Source organism: Nicotiana tomentosiformis, chromosome 3 (genome assembly GCF_000390325.3).
Source record: "Nicotiana tomentosiformis chromosome 3, ASM39032v3, whole genome shotgun sequence".
Lineage (NCBI taxonomy): Eukaryota > Viridiplantae > Streptophyta > Magnoliopsida > Solanales > Solanaceae > Nicotiana > Nicotiana tomentosiformis.
The window spans coordinates 139,506,321-139,523,388 of record NC_090814.1 but is presented as its reverse complement, the minus strand read 5'-3'; the positions used below and the strand labels follow the sequence as shown (position 1 = coordinate 139,523,388).

General features: G+C 40.4%; 1 protein-coding gene across 1 annotated transcript; it reads left to right on the top strand.

Annotated features, from left to right (window-relative positions):
- Positions 1 to 14,419: 14,419 nt before the first annotated feature.
- LOC104088171 (MYB-like transcription factor EOBII) lies at positions 14,420 to 16,401 on the top strand. The gene is made up of 3 exons (XM_009592811.4): positions 14,420 to 15,159; positions 15,259 to 15,388; positions 15,649 to 16,401. The coding sequence occupies exons 1-3, from the start codon at positions 14,997 to 14,999 to the stop codon at positions 16,235 to 16,237; spliced, it is 882 nt and encodes a 293-aa protein (XP_009591106.1). The 5' UTR covers positions 14,420 to 14,996; the 3' UTR covers positions 16,238 to 16,401.
- The last annotated feature ends 667 nt before the right edge of the window (positions 16,402 to 17,068 follow it).

The window sequence follows — 17,068 nt, the reverse complement described above, 5'->3', positions numbered from 1 at the left end:
ATAAAGAATCTCTCTCTTGTAAAAGATACAAAGATTACCTTTTCATCAAGATTCTTGTTCATATTATTCCACACTTTTCTATCAGATCCGAGAATAGTTCAAGCATTCTAGGATTTATCTGTGACTCATCATTGTCACGAAGAACAATCATCTAGTTCATTCATCATTGGGTGAACCACTTTTCCTATTTACTTAGATGTTATTTATTATTATTTATTGCTAGATACTCCTCCATTATTACTATACATTTCGAAATATTTAATATATGTTATTGTCAGTCTCCCACTAGATCTGTTCCACATTATATACATGTTCTGAAGTCGCATATAGAGATATTATCATTAACTAGGTTTAATCTACCATTACATAAATATAATAGTTTTAACCGAAAGTTTTACTTTTTGGTCAAAAAATTTGGTGCTGTCTGTAGGGATTTTCTAGTTAAATTTTTAGTTTCCTCTAGATCTATACCTAACACGGGTCACTAACGTAAAAAAAAAAAAGGACAAGAACAATATCTCATTTCTTTGCACGTACAAATCCAATATGGCAATGAAGAAAGAACGAGGATAACAAGTGACCTCCCAACCAACCTCATGAACATCATCAATGAGAGCTGTGAAACAACAGACGGAGACGCAACGCCCAACGCCTCCCCTGGACGAGATGGATCACCTCCTCCTCACTGCAACATCACAAAATCTCTTGGTAAGGGAGCCTCTACATCCACGGCGGAGGAGACACCCCCAGCTGTAAAAAAATCTCCGTGAGCTTGGCTAATTGACATGCTAACCAGCGTCCTCCATAAGCCCGCTCGGGACCCGGCTACAGAAAACGCAAGGACTTGCATTGTACTACTGGCGGATGAACAACATGACCAACCTCCTCCTCCAACGACGGGTATTATTCATAATGTCGTTAATAGTGCAGGTGACGACACTCTCCCAGCCGTTCTGAAAAGGATGGAGGAAATGGAGAATGAGAACAAAGCGCTTCGAGACCAAATGAGAGAACACCAAGAAATGGTCGATAAGATATCGGGCGCCCCTAAGCTCTTGAAAAAGAGGGATGCCGGTCGGTTCGTAGAGCAGTCGTATAGCAATGGCGCCGCCCCACATGCCATACCAAAAACCTTTAAAATGCCACCCTATCTGAAAATATATGACGGCACGACCAACCCCGAAGACTATGTGACTTACTACGTCACCGCCGTAAAAGGCAATGATCTCGCCAAGGAACAAGTATCCTCCATTTTGTTGAAAAAATCGGCTAAACTTTCATGGGAGGAGCATTCACATGGTATTCAAAACTGCATGCACATTCTATCGAAAATTTTGAAGAAATGGCCGACAAGTTCGTAACGGCCCATGTTGGGGCCAAGAAGTCCGAGGCGAGAGTAAACAGCATCTTTGCTATTAAACAATCCCCAGGAGAGGGATTGAGGGACTTTCTCGCCCGGTTCAACTGAGTAAGAATGACCATGCTAAACATATCGGAAGGGATAGTGGTCGCAGCCTTTCAAAACGGACTGAGCATAAATGGTTCAAGGGAAATAATAAAGCTATTAAGTCGGCTCATGAAGTACTCTCTAACTACTTGGGATAAAATACATAACGCATATTGTGCCAAAGTACGAGCAGATGAAGACGACATCAATGGACCGACTCATTGATTGACCTCGATACAGGCTGAATCCAGAAAAGATCGAAGGAATGATATCAGAAAGGACCTCGCAACTCCGCGATCCGACAGGGAATGACATCTAACATATGTCAGAGCTATCGTTGCATCCTCCTCCCACCACGAAGAGGGCCCACCCAGATCAAGGACAGGGACTCACCAGAATGAAAGAGGTATGCTCAATTTATTATTCGCTCACAATATTTGTGTGTCACCTACAGAAATAGTCTACGCCTTGGAGAAGCTCGGACCAAAGGTGAAGTGGCTGCAAAAAATGAGGTCGGAGCTGAGTACCAGAAAATTGGACGCCCTTTGCGAGTTCCACCAAGAGCGAGGGCACCAAACCGAGGATTGCATCGCCCTAAGATAGGAGGTCGTAAACATGCTACGTCAGGGACATCTCAAAGAGTTTTTGAGCGACCGGGGAAGGACCAACTTTGACAGAGGTCGCGAACAACATCAAGGACCGCCAAAAACGCCCTCGCCAACCCGTACCGTCCATATGATCATCGGCGCCGATGATGATGTTTCCATCAACAGTGTGAAGTTCACCACAACCCACAAGATCAAACGGTCAATCACCCAAGGATGGTATGATGAACTTGAATAAAGTATCATCTTCGATAAGTCAGATACCAATGGTTTGGTTTTCCCTCACTATGATGCACTTGTTATCACTTTACAAATTTTAGATACCGATGTGATATGCATTATGGTAGACGATGGGAGTGGCGCGTGCATTATCCACCCTCGAGTGCTTGCACAAATGAAACTCGAAGATAGGATAGTGTCGTATTGCATCATGCTAACGGGTTTTAACAATGCAGTTGAGTGAACATCCGGCGAAATCACACTCCTAGTCCTGGCCGGTGGCGTCACTCTGGAAACTATGTTCCATATCATGGACCAAGACGCATCGTACAATACCATAATAGGGCGACCATAGATATACATCATGATAGCCATCCCTTCCAGCTTGTATCAAGTGATGAAATTCCCAACTCCATGGGCAATATTCAGTATACGAGGGGAATAACTCACATCCATGGAATGCTACCGCATCGCCCTAGACTGTACAACCACTCAACAAATTAAGGACAAAGAAAAAGAGGCATAACAATCAACAGGGTCGAGGTCGATATGTGATGATAGCGAGGACGTCTATCCCGATACGGTCGAAGTCGCGGGATCGACCATAGAATACATCGACCCTATCCAATTAGACAGCAACGACCACATGAAGAAAGCTTACATCGGCTATAAACTTCAAGAACCAGGTAAATTTCGTCAATTCTTAACTGCTAACGTGGACTTGTTTGCTTTTAGCCGTGCAGATATGCCAGGAATCCTAAAGGAAATCGCCATGCATAAGTTGAACGTCGATCCATTCCACCCCCCGGTGAGGCAGGTTAGGAGTAAGTTCAACTCCGTAATTAATGATGCGGTACACGAAGTGGTGGAAAAACTATTTGAAAATGGCTTCATCGGGGAGTGGAAATACCCCCAATGGGTCGCCAACATAGTCATGGTGAAAAAGAAGAATGGGAAATGGTGTGCGTAGATTTCACAGATTTGAACAAGGCATGCCCCAAGGATTCATTTCCGCTACCCCATATCGACCAACTCATCGACGCAATGGCCGGTCATGAACTACTGAGCTTCTTGGACGCCTATTCGGGATATAACCAAATCCTCATGGAAGAAGAGGATCAGGAGAAAACCATTTTTATCACCCATCAGGGGACGTATTGCTACAGGGTCATGCCCTTCGGGCAGAAAAATGCAGGGCGACTTACCAAAGGTTAGTGAAGAGGATGTTTAAAGATCAACTCAGCAAAACGATGGAAGTCTACATAGACGACATGATGGTCAAGTCCGAAAGGAAAGAAGATCACATCGACCACTTGATAGAAACCTTCGACATACTCAGGCGATATGAAATGAAACTGAACCCCGAAAAGTGTGTGTGCGGCGTAGCCTAAGGAAAAGTTTTAGGTTTCCTGGTATCACAGCGAAGTATCGAGGTCAACCCTGATCAAATCAAAGCCATTAAAGGGATACCAGACCACTTGACCACCAAATAACAGGTTTATAGGTTGACCGGATGTATCACCGCCCTTTCAAGGTTCATTTCATGATCGTCACATAGGTGCCACAGATTCTTCGACGTACTCAAGAAGGATAACAGCCTCCAATGGACTTCTGAGTGCGTCCAAGCCTTGAAGGAGTTAAAAGCGTATTTGTCATCGCCATCATTGATCTCAAAACCAGAATCAAGGGAACGCCTCCTCGTCTACCTTGCTTTTTTCGAAGTAACTGTGAGCGTCGTCCTAGTTCGAGAAAACATAAGTACGCAGTCCCCCATCTATTACATTAGCAACACTAATTGACGTCGAGACGAAATACCCTCACCTTGAAAAACTGGCTCTGGCCTTAGTCGTAGCTTCACGAAAGCTTAGACCATATTTCCAATGCCATCCCATCTCGGTCGTCACGACTTTTCTCCTAAGAAGTATTTTACATAAACCCGAGCTATCGGGCAGGTTGTCCAAATAGGCCATCAAACTAAGCGAGCACGATATCATATATCAATCGCGAACTGCGATAAAGTCATAAGTTCTTGTTGACTTCGTCGCCGACTTCAGCGCAAAAATAATGCTTGAATTTGAAAGAGAGGTCGCCCACGCTTCTCCCCAAATACAAGACCTTTGGGTCCTGTACACTAACGGCGTGTCTAACGCATAAGGGTCTGGGCTGGGACTCGTACTCGAAGTTTCGACCGGCGAAGTGATTCGCCAGTCTATAAGGTTTCCGCACATGACTAACAACGAGGCTGAGTATGAGGCCGTAATTGCAGGGTTAAGGCTAGCACTCAAATACGGGGCGAAACGGTTAAGACTACGCGATTCTCAACTCGTTATCAACCAAGTTAGAGGACTTTCCAAATCAAGGAACAAAGGTTACAAAAATACCAGACCGAAATCTGCAAGCTACTGCCCAAGTTCGACGAATGTCAACTCGATTAGATCCCTCGAGCACAGAACACCGAGGCAGACGGCCTCTCCAAATTAGTCGCAGCTACCAAAAACATTACAACCGAAGACAAAAGTGTAGTCTGCCTTCTTAATTCATCGATAGACCAAATCGAGGTAAGAACCATAAACCTGACTTGGGACTAGCGCAACCGTATTGTTACATAGTTGCAGGACGGTATACTCCCTGGTGATAAAAAAAGCGAAAAAATTGTGAATGCAAGCAGCCAGGTACAACATCATTCACAATGACTTGTACAAGAGAATGCACGATGGCCCTCTAGAGAAATGTTTGGGCCCAAATCAGACGTGGCACGTCCTCAAAGAAGTTCACAAAGGAAATTGTAGAGCTCATTCCGGCAATCGGGCTTTGGTCAGATGCCTTATACGGGCAGGGTATTACTGGCCCACCATGAAAAAAAAGGTTGCGGACTTCGTGAAAAAATACGAACAATGCCAAAAGTACGCCCCAATGATTCACCAAGCAGGAGAACAACTCCACTCAATCAATTCCCCTTGGCCATTCATCAAATGGGGAATGGACATCGTAGGCCCCCTCTCGGCAGGGCGAGGTAACATACAATTTATTTTAGTTTTAACTGACTATTTCTCTAAATGGGTAAAAGCAGGAGCATTCACCCGAATACGTGAATAGGAAGTGATAGCCTTCATATGAAAAAATATCTCATGCCAGTTCGGCCTCCCCAAAGAGATCGGGTGCGACAACGGACCCCAATTTACAAGAAAGAAGGTCGCTGAATTTTTTGAGAAGTGGCATATCAAAAGATTATTCTCAACGCCATACCACCCTGCGGGCAACGGACAAGCAGAGTCCTCCAACAAGTCTATATTGAACATCACGAAGAAAAAAGTTGAAGACGCCAAAGGGCTAGGGCCGGAAATATTACCAGAAGTACTCTGGGCCTACCGAACAATGTCGAAGACAAGCACATGAAAGACACCTTACTCTTTAGTCTATGGGACTGATGCAGTAATACCGATTGAAGTCGGGGAGCCTAGCCTAAGATACTCCGACGAGAGCGGACCAAGGAACGCCGAAAGCAAAAGACAGAAGCTCGACGAAGTCGAAGAACTACGAGACATGGCCTACAGAAGGATGATCGCCCAAAAATAACAAGCAAAGCATTATTATAACAAGAAGGCAAAGGTCATACCGCTCAAAGTCTGGGACTACATGCTTAAAGCATAAACACAAGCAAGCAAAGACCCGCGGGAAGGCAAATTGGGAACAAATTGGGATGGGCCATACAAAATCACGGCAACAACGAACAAAGGATCATTCCAACTAGAAACAATGGAAGGAAAGCTACTACCAAACAACTGGAATATTACCCACCTCAAGTACTTCAACTTTTAGGAGGTAAAGCGTCCCTCAAGTCGTACTTTTTTTCCCTCACTTGAGTTTTGTCCCAATTGGGTATTCTGAAGGAGGTTTTTAACGAGGCGATGAAGGCGACACTTCAAGTTGAAGTACGTAAAAATGGAGGCCCAGGACGGCTAGTTCATCACCCGACCTCTCAAAATTTCTCGAGGATGACCAATGAAGGGAGTAGATAGATTGGGACTGAAACTCCAACCAACACCTGAAAATTTGTAAATTTCTCTAAGTGTATAAAGAAAACAACAATGCATGAAGTTTATTTCTAGTTTCTCCAAACGTACAACCAAGGTAATAATGCCTTAAGTTTACGATGTCGACAAACTCCGTACCTAGAAGCATATCTTTCTAAACATAGGTTATATTCGACCTTGTTCGAAATAACACCTGATGTCCATCGGCCATAGTCAAACATAGGTTATATTTGACCTTGTTCGAACTACTACCTAATGGCCCTCGGCCATAGTCAAATATTGGTCATGTTCGACCTTGTTCGAACTAACACCTAATGGTCCTCTCTATTCTCGACCTTAACTTATTGTTTTATTTATGGACAGTCCGACACTTCCTAGTTACTTCTCAAGCAGCCGATGTCTCAACTTAAACCTTGAGCTTTGAATTCGTCGGCTCTGTATTTACCATGATAAGTAATTAATATGGATTGAGAATTATGTCTCTCATCTCAGGCATAAAAGCACGATCTAGAGTGAGAAGAAAGTGAAACTTCATAAAATGTCCTTGTAGTCTCCCCGATATAAGTGTGGCCGATGACATACCGATAAGAGAGACTCTACTTGACACGGCTCTATAGACTTTCTAGGACTCGACTTAGAATCTCGTGCTCTGATACCAAGTTTGTCACGACCCAAATCTAGGTGACCGGTGCTCGGAACACTACCCAACCCGAGTGAACCAACTCATGCGATACACCCCAACCATATGCATAAATAAATAATTTATTGTGGAGCCATTAGAAAATTTTATACATTTTCAAATCAAATTATGAAATATTTTTCATATCCAAAAACATACATAAAGCATTTCATAAGAATAATAATATCAAAACAAAAAATATATTATTTCATATATGTTGTGTACAATGCCATCATACCACCTAACATAACTATCTATAGAGCTTCTACTAAAGAATAGATGTAAACACTTAAGACAATTCCTAACTAAAAAAAAATGAGAACAATATGATAGCTACCACGGAATAAAGTGGAGCCTCACCATATACCTCAGGAAGAGAGTCATCCTAGCCTTGTCCATATGTCACGTATCACACCTCATCCTGAAACATGTAAAGTAAGCAAGGCCCTGGAGAGGGCTCCTGGGGCTGAGTACACCACCATGATATTCAATAAGTATCATAGACTCTCTCTAACTCAATCTACTGGACAATTCTTTACAAAATTAATGCAACCAATATTAGATATGAAACGATAAAAATTATATCAATTCATACTTTTTATTATTTTAAATAAAAGAGAAGTGAAATATAAACCATAATACAAACTTCTAAAATATCTATATCAATCATATAAAATTATTTCAATTGCATTAAGTCACTGAAATTACTTCCGGCTACTTAGGCCTAAACATATGAAAATAACTTTTTATCTTTTCGGTGGGAGTACTATACCATCACCGACACAAGAAATTCAACTAGGTTATGTATATATCGGCAAGTATCATATTCCCTACTTGCTCAGATCGTCTCATCGTGTTGTGCGAATCGACTCAGCCATGTTAATAATAGCACAAAATAGTATCCTCTCTAGGAAGAGCATTCTATCGTAGTCCATACCACAAAGTGGCCATCTACGCCTACATCGGCACGTGTAGTTTTATGATGACAAACATAATATATCTGAAGCCAATCTCGGTGAACACAACTAACTCCCAAAATATTTAATATTCCAAAAATAGATTCATAGCGTAATAGCCTCAAAGGATCTATTTTATAAAATAATAGCTCATGGCCAAACTAAACAATTTGAACAAAATCAAATACAATTTTGTTTTTCATGTTAAAGCCCTTAGTAATTTATTACCCATCTTTTAAAGATACATCAAATGGTATTTATTAATCAAGTTTAAAAAGAAATACCTTTCATTAAAACATATCCTTAGCACTCAAACATTTTATATCCTTTTCAATACACAAGTTTAAATAAAACTTATAATATTTGCTTCAAACGACATTTGCCATCAAGTCTTTAAAAATAAGTTTTTTATTTTATAAAATAACAAGATTGTTTATATTAAACACAACTCAAACATATGATGACATCCTTCCCCCTTGTCCCCACAAGTACGGATGCACATTTACAAGCAATCTTATGTATTAACTCAAGCATGATTTTAGAGAAAATACCTCAAGAAGAGTAAGTTTTAATCAACTTACCTTAACTCCAAGCTTCAAAATAATACTACGATCTCCGATTCAATTCAAATGCTCAAAGATATCCAAAAGTCGATATCTACATTTAAAGGCCTCAAGTACACCAAAACTTCTTCAAACATAATTGACATTACTTATTTAGGTCTCACAGTTTGGCTACAAGCCTTCAAGAATCTCAATTCACCCATAAAGTTCACTTTTTTTCCTAAGCAATCCCTTTCTTAGCATTTCATGTGCATTTGAAGTCATTAAGGATACTACATTAATTACCCAACGCCGCCAAATCACTATTCATCGCCTTCCTTAAGTAATAAGTATTTCTAAACAATTTAATTCGGGTGAATCCTAGTTGTCACTATCAATTTAGCAGACAAATGATTCAATAGGTTCATTGCATCCATTAATTCCATTTCCAAGGACACTATTCATCTTCTCCATCATTTCTTCAAGAGCACTATTCATGCCATGAACTAGGGTTTCATAATCTAACCTTCCAACCATTACAACTCGTAATAAATATCGTAAGCTTGTATAAACAATCATAATCAATGCGTTAGAGTGATTGGAATTACCTTAGGAAGACCAAATCTTGAAAATTAACTTTGGGGAGTTCTTGACCAACTTGAAGATTTCTAAGAACTTTCAAGATTGAATTATGTTAATATTGGTATTTAGGAGTAGTAATTAACTCAAAAGTAGTCCAAAAACTTACCTTGATTAGTAGACAAAGTTCCAAGCTCAATCTTCAAATTATCCCAAAATCCCAACTCAAAATATCCCCAAAATAAATGAAGTTGCCCGTCACTAGTTTTATGCGGGTTGGTTGTTGTGGCGAGTTGTACCTTACGCATCACAGGTTGTACCTCATGATATAAGTTTTTTTCCTGTTGGACATCTTTCACTAAAATGCTCATAACTCTTTATATAAATATCCAAATGATGAACGATTTACTTATTTAAAAACTAGACTCAAATAGCTACAATTTAGGATCAAGAACTATGGGAAAACATTTTATAGCATACAAGTTATACTTATTTAAAGTCAGGTGATGTGCGACTTTGCACATCTTTTTCACTTACATTTGCAACTTCTTCCAAACTATTTCTCCTCACTTCTAAACATCCTTACTATGTCCCAAAACATGGTGCACATATATTTTAGTGTCCAAATGATGTTCTTCATACTATTAACCCTCATTCTCAACAAATCCATATTGTTAATATACGTTAAACTCCTTAATAACCTTTAAGCACTTCAAAATTTCTTGGGGTGTTACACATTTCATACTTAGAATATTTTTACAAAGGCTTGTAAAGACGACTACAAAATACGCACAAGTTCACAACAAAAACAAGAAGGAAGAAGAAAAACTATTGGTCGTTGTCAGGCTCATCAATGTCATCGGCCTAACCATCTGGGCCATCTCCATCTGCGCCCTCGCCATCACCACTGCCCTCAGGGTACGTGTTTTCATACCGGGCGTCCTCTTCAATATGATCTACATCGCGTCCCTCTCATCGTTGTCGGCCTCCGGCGTAGCGGAATTATACCCGCAAGCGATTCGAGTTTCACGTGCCTTAACATGAGCATCTTCAAGGGCAGCCCCGGGAATAGATCCTGCCGCATGCAAATCTAGGAACACATCCAACTGAGCCTCAGCGTGAATCTACTCCTCGTACAGGCCCCGGGGAACGTTTGGGAAATCTAAAGTATGAGAAGATGACAATTACATAAGCATTTGAGCCTTCTCAACTTCTAAGGCAGCCACCTAGTCCTGAAGGAAGAAGTTGTCTTTCTCCAACTCCCCAATCATCTCATCGTGTTGCTTCTCTTTAAGTCTCGCCATCTCCAAATCAATCTCTCACTCATAATGGAGAGTCCGGATCACCACCTCGAAAGCCTCCGCTTTCTCGAAGCCATCGAACAAGAAGACTCCGCCCTCTCCAACTCATTTTGCTTCCCAGTAATCTCGCCGTGAAGAACCTCCATCTACAGGTGACACTCATCCAACTACCTACGCAGCTCGATCACCTGTGCCTGTAGATCGCCACATTGAGCCTTCACAACCCTAATAACTTCGAGATCTTCCTATTTATTTCTTAGTGTCCCCTCAAGGACGTTGAACTTTTTGATTACCCTCACGAGCTCTCCATCCTTCTCCTTCAGTTCATCTAGAAGGGCCTACATATTGCCGCTCTCACCAAACCGCCTTCAAATTTCCCGGTGCTTACCACGGTACTCACGGTATTTTTGCTACAACTTCATAAAAATAGCCTTACGCATCGCCTCACTTCGGGAGCTTTCAATTTCCAAGATCACGGTCTAGAAAAAAAAGAAAAAGAAAATAGACAAAGTAAGAACGAGGCCTATACATTGAACATAACAAACAAAAAACATGAAGCGTCAAAAAACTTACCCTAAGAGCGAGGTTGGCTATGCTCCTCGATAAGGTAACATCATTCAGCTCTTGAAGAGCTCGACCCTCCTCGTCGGAGCAAAGGGGATCGAGGGAAGGAACCAAGTTCTCTGTATCTTTTAATAAATCTCGATCCATGGGGAATGCAATAGTCCGCGTGGACCCCTCCAGTCTCACCTCTAGCTGGGAAAATCCCTCTTCCATCATCCTTATCTCGTCAACATCGAGATCAGAACCCATCTCGTAACCATCCTCGGTAATGCCTTTGCATCTCCCATCGACCGGCAGAGAAGCATCATTAGCCGGTCGCGAAGTCGAAGGCCTCTCCTGCCGCAAAATATCAGAAGCCACAATGGCTGCCCCTTCGGCTCCTATCGCTACAAATGGAAGAGGTACGCCTTCAACGACCTCCGCAAATATCAAAATATCAGACGTCGGCTCAATGTCGTTCTCGGGTATTATGGTCACCGTCTCACGGATGACAAAATCATCCATTACTGAATTTGTGGCCTAGGCGACCTCATCACTAATGTCCACATATCTTCTCTTATATGGAATCAAATTCCCACCCCTATCGAAATATCCGCAGGCGGAGAAGAAACCGAAGATGAGGCAGCAGTAGATGGGGTCGACGACCGAGCAAACCTAGCCGCGGTTGAGGAAGGAACAGAAGCAGACAATCGAGCAGGCCTAGCCACGGTCACAGTGGGAATAGACGCCGAAGAAGAGACGACCTTCCTCTTGCAAAATGCAGGAGGAGGTTCCCTCGGTTTCCTCGAAGATTCTCGGGCTGGAAAAGAAAAATCAAAGTAAAGTTATCACCACCAGCAAGAGCAAACTATATTAAGTAGGCGGCCATGAGACCAAAACAGAAGAAAAAAAATATAGATACTCACCGGCCAAGGAAGGAGCATGCCCAAACTTCTTAACAAATCCCGACCACTCACGAATACCCACGATATGAGGCAGAACCCGGCCAACCCAATCGAAAATGTCCCCGACCAAAGGAGGGGGCGTAGTCTTGGCTGCACGAAGAGGGGACAAAAGTTCAAAGCCTATGACTAAAATAGACATATCAAACGTTTTAACAAAAGAAGAATAGACACTTACGAGTGTAATTCCAAGTCTAAGGGAAGCCGTCCGTATTGGCCACCACGTCTTAGGTTCTGAAAAAGGAAAAATTGTGCCAGAAGTGACGACTTGCCTTGTCATCCATCTTCACCACCAGACATTTACTTCCTCGATGGCGAAGGTTCAACATTGTCCCCTTATAGAAACTAGGGGCGAAGAGATGCATGAGATGCCAGAGTGTGGTCTCGATCCCGGGTAACTCCGCAAGTTTAGTAAGTATCCTGATGAGCATGTAGATATATATGGCGAGTTGAACCGGGCACATGCCATAGTAGCGACATAATTACTCCGCCAATAGGAGAAGGGGAAGAGCGTAGCCGACCTGGAAGGGATATGCATAGAACGCGCAATATCCGAGACGGTGGATTTGTACCACATCACACTCTGCTGGGACCAAATCAATACGGGCGGGAACGTCAAATTTTTCCCCAAGCTCCGCTAGATTGCCCTCTTTCATTGCCGACTCAGAGACCTCGGGCTCGTCTTCAGGCACCTTTGAGAAGTTAGACCTAACTTTCTCACCGCGTGGAATTATTTTCTCAACCGTAGGAAAGTTCTCATCGTCGATGGCAACATAGACGCCATCAGCGTGAGGAGTCATAAGCACCGCCAAAGGGACAGGTTCAGTTCCCACACCAGAACCAGAGGATACATTAGTCATAACTTCGATGAGAGAAAGGATATTCAGGAAAAGAAGGATTAGAAGCAACGGGAATCACTAAGACCACGAAAGAAGACACACAACAATGGAGGAAGGAGAAGAAGGCACAAGGTTTTGTTGATAAAAACACGTAAAGAACAAATGAGTGTCATCATATCTCTATTTATAAGAATTCGGGCACCAAAATCAAGAGATTATGCCATCATTACCCAGCACTGGAGTTAAAACGTCATCCTCAACTGACAGTCATGCGGGAAACGATGCAAAGCATCGGGAAAATGTGACATAATGACGCATGATATCATGACATCACTCTAGTGTGCAGAAACGATGTAACCCCAAAAGTTGCGGCTCACGAAAGGCCACGTTGCCAGCTCGTCCTAAACTTAACTGCCCGATTCACTCGCCTACTCTTCTCGACCATAACCAATAAAATCTGCTCATCGAGGTCGTCTGAGGACAGCCTCAATAAGCGGAGGGACTAACTGTGTAGGTCAAAATGTACCGCCGAGCATTTAGGGCGAGGTAGTATCAAAGGAAGGGTCGATCAGGAAACGACGAAGCTCGTGATCGGGATGTCAACAATGACCGAGGTCGAGCTCCGTGGAAAGGGCTGTAACAGCTAGTTTTTATAATAGTATAATAGTGGAAATATTTTGGGCACATGTACTATTAGGGTTTTTTAGGGATATGTCCCATATAAGATGAAAAAGATAGGGAAAAGGGGCATGCTATATTTACTAGATAAGAATAGACTTCTGATAAAGATTCTCTCTCTTGTAATAGATACAAAGATTACATTTTCATCAAGATTCTTGTTCATATTATTCACACTTTTTCGTCAGATTCGAGAATAATTCGAGCATTCTGGGATTTATCTGTGACTCATCATTGTCACGAAAAATAATCATCTTGTTCATTCATCATTGGGTGAACCACTTTTCCTATTTACTTAGATGTTATTTATTGCTAGATACTCCTCCATTATTACTATACCTTTCGGAATATTTAATGTATGTTATTGTCAGTCTCCTACTAAATCTGTTCCACATTATATACATGTTCTAAAGTCGAATCTTAAATGTCATCTATTGTATTTAATCCACCATTACATAAATACAAAGTTATACTTTTTTATTAAACGAATAGATTATCAAGATAATAAAAAAAAGAACTTCCCTTGGTTTTGGAATAAACCATTTCTTGTTGAGATTGCATATATCCTGCACTTGTGAACTTAATAAATAAATGATGTAATTGAAATATTTGAGTCAAATTTAGCCGAATTGCAGGACTATTCAATTAAATGGAAAAGTTTGTAATTATTCTGAGTATTGTGATGGCCTTTGAAGAAGCAAGAACCACAAATAACACCATAAGTCGGCATCGTTGGCATTTGGCAAGGAATCCAAGTTAAAGTGGGGAAGTGTTTTGAAAAAACAAGCAGCGGCTCAAAGTGCCGCCTTCTTTGGCTAACATAGAAATACCCACGTTTTATAAGTACAGTTTGGTGAACTCTGGATACACTTGTAATACATGTCTTTCAGTCAACCACGTTGTATAAGTGGAGAATCTTGAATAGATAGACACTTCTTGAACTCAAAATAAAATTATAAATACTTGGTATTTGCATCAAACAAATGAATATATAATATATACCTGACTATCAATTGACTAAGATTAAGTGCTATTTTTCATTTATATTTGCAGATTTTTATGACTAAATTACTTGGTTCAGTGAAAACACAAATAAATACAACTCATCCCCCGGCCCTTCCAGCAAAACTACATTTCATAACTTTTTGTGTCCTTATCGAGAAGTTTATCACCGCCTCTTCTTATCTTCATTTGGAATTCTACAGAAAAGCCAATAGTTTCACATTGACCCTATATTTTATAGGACCTGTGAACACCATTAGTCATATTTAGTTAAACATGAGTGCTGATTAATAATTAGGCACTATAACTAGGTGGAAGTCACCTTAATGCACCTACTTTTAGTTTCTAACTGACTTAGGAATCTAATTAACTTTCCAAATATATTAAAAAGTCCTCTAAATTTTCTCGTTATTTTCTATACCTTTTATTTGGTTTAAGACTTTTGGAAATTAACTTGAGGCAAGTTTGACGCAGCATCTACTTATATAGTAGAAAGTGGTGAGACTCAGAAACTTGTACATTTATAAATCTGAGCTGGCTGCTAGCTCTTGCTTCAATCATATATTAAGTACTCCACTTTTTAGCACATTTTCAGTACTAAGATCTCTCAATGGAAACAGACATTTCTTTCTTATCTAAAAGTTCAAGTAGCTCTAGTGATGATGAAATTGGATTGAGGAGAGGTCCATGGACTGTTGAAGAAGACAGTCTCCTCGTCCATTACATTTCCCAACATGGCGAAGGGCGATGGAATATGCTTGCAAACCGTGCTGGTAATTCACCTGTCCATTGCTAAGTTAGCACATCGTATATATTTATCTTTTAGACACTTTGATTAGTTGTTGATTCCATGTACTTTCTTGATTTATTAGGATTGAAGAGAACAGGTAAGAGTTGCAGATTGAGATGGCTGAATTACCTGAAACCGGACGTTAAAAGAGGGAATCTCACTCCACAAGAACAACTCCTGATTCTTGAACTTCATTCCAAGTTGGGTAACAGGTATAGTACTCTTTGATTCTTCTTCCAGCTACAAATGTTTTCCGTTTTAGAACTGTTGTTGTAGGCCTCATTTCTAGTACCAAGTTCATGATTCTAGTCTTTTTAGTTAATGAGTTCTAAACTAATAATTCGTACATATTAATGAATTTTTTAAGGCAAATGCAGAGTTTAGAGAAACCGTAACTTGGTCTTTGGCTCCGCCCCTGCCAGTGTATATATAACTATAATAACTGGTGTGATTCTCCTTGACAATATTATAGATGGTCAAGAATTGCCCAATATCTACCGGGAAGAACAGATAATGAAATCAAGAATTACTGGAGAACAAGGGTGCAGAAACAAGCTAGGCATTTGAAGATTGACTCCAATAGTGCAGCATTTCAACACATGATTCGCTGTCTCTGGATACCTCGACTTCTTCAGAAGATACAAGGTTCATCTGCTATCCCAGCAATGCAGACTTCACAATCAACTTCATTATTGGATTCACAATATGGTCCTTTAAATATCACGAAACTTACACAAACCCCACAAGTTTTAAGCTTAGAGAATAACAGCATCAGCAGCAGCAGATGCAGTTCGAGTTCACCTTCGTCAGAATCTATGAGTATCTATAAATCTCCCAACATTATTTCGGAATGTCCTAAAATTCCACCTCTTGAGATGGGTGATTCTGACTTAAATTCGTTTGCCCATTTTCCATTTGAGGACAACAGTTATGGTATGGATACTTTCAGCTCAGCAACTGGCAACTTTTTGAATAATTATGATCAAATGGTGGGTGGAGAAAACAATCTGATGAATGGTGATATTTTAGCTGACAGCTTGTGGAGCATGGATCAATTTTAGCAATTTCAGGAAAAGGGACCTAAAACTATGGTCATCTTTCTTGTTTCTTGGGATTTTAGAACGAAATAGTGACCTTATATCATGATATTTTTACCAAAAATAGTGAGGTTATGACCAATTGTTAATAGTTGAAATTGGGTGATTGAAGCTAGTTTCATTTTCAACTGTTTCTTTTCTTGAAAAAGCAGAGTACTCTGTTCACCTTTCCGGATTGTACGTAGAAGTCAAACTCAAATAATGTATACTTAACATACATGTATGCAGAAAACGTTACTAAAAGCAAAATAATGCGGGTTATTCACCACATATTTTTTTCTGATTGAGTCAGTTCTAGGATAGGAAACAGAGGGATTTATTGATAAGACCTTTAAAGACTTTTACTTAGAATGATTTCTCGCCAACTTTTGAAAATCTTAAGATGCCACAAAGGACGGAATTAAAGGTGGCAGCTGAAAAATATGAAAGGAGGATGATTGTCTAGCCGCCCATTAAAGGGTTGAAAGACTTCCACTTTTCTTTCTTCTCCTTTTTTTTCGGTTGGTTACGTAACATACTAAGCTAGCTTTTGGACATAAATTTAATTAAAATTTGAAAAAATAAATTTTTGAAAATGAGATGAAAATAATTTTTGAAAGTCAAAATTATGTTTGAACATGCATTTTACTTGGAAAAAAATTGAAGTATTTTAATAAAAACTTCAAAAACTACTCTAGAGCTGTTTTTAGTTCTTGTTTTTGAATTTGACATGAAAATAAAGATTTATACAGTTGAAATAAATAGTCAAGGCATCTAAAAAGATATAAAAATACATAGTTTGGTTTTTATTATTTT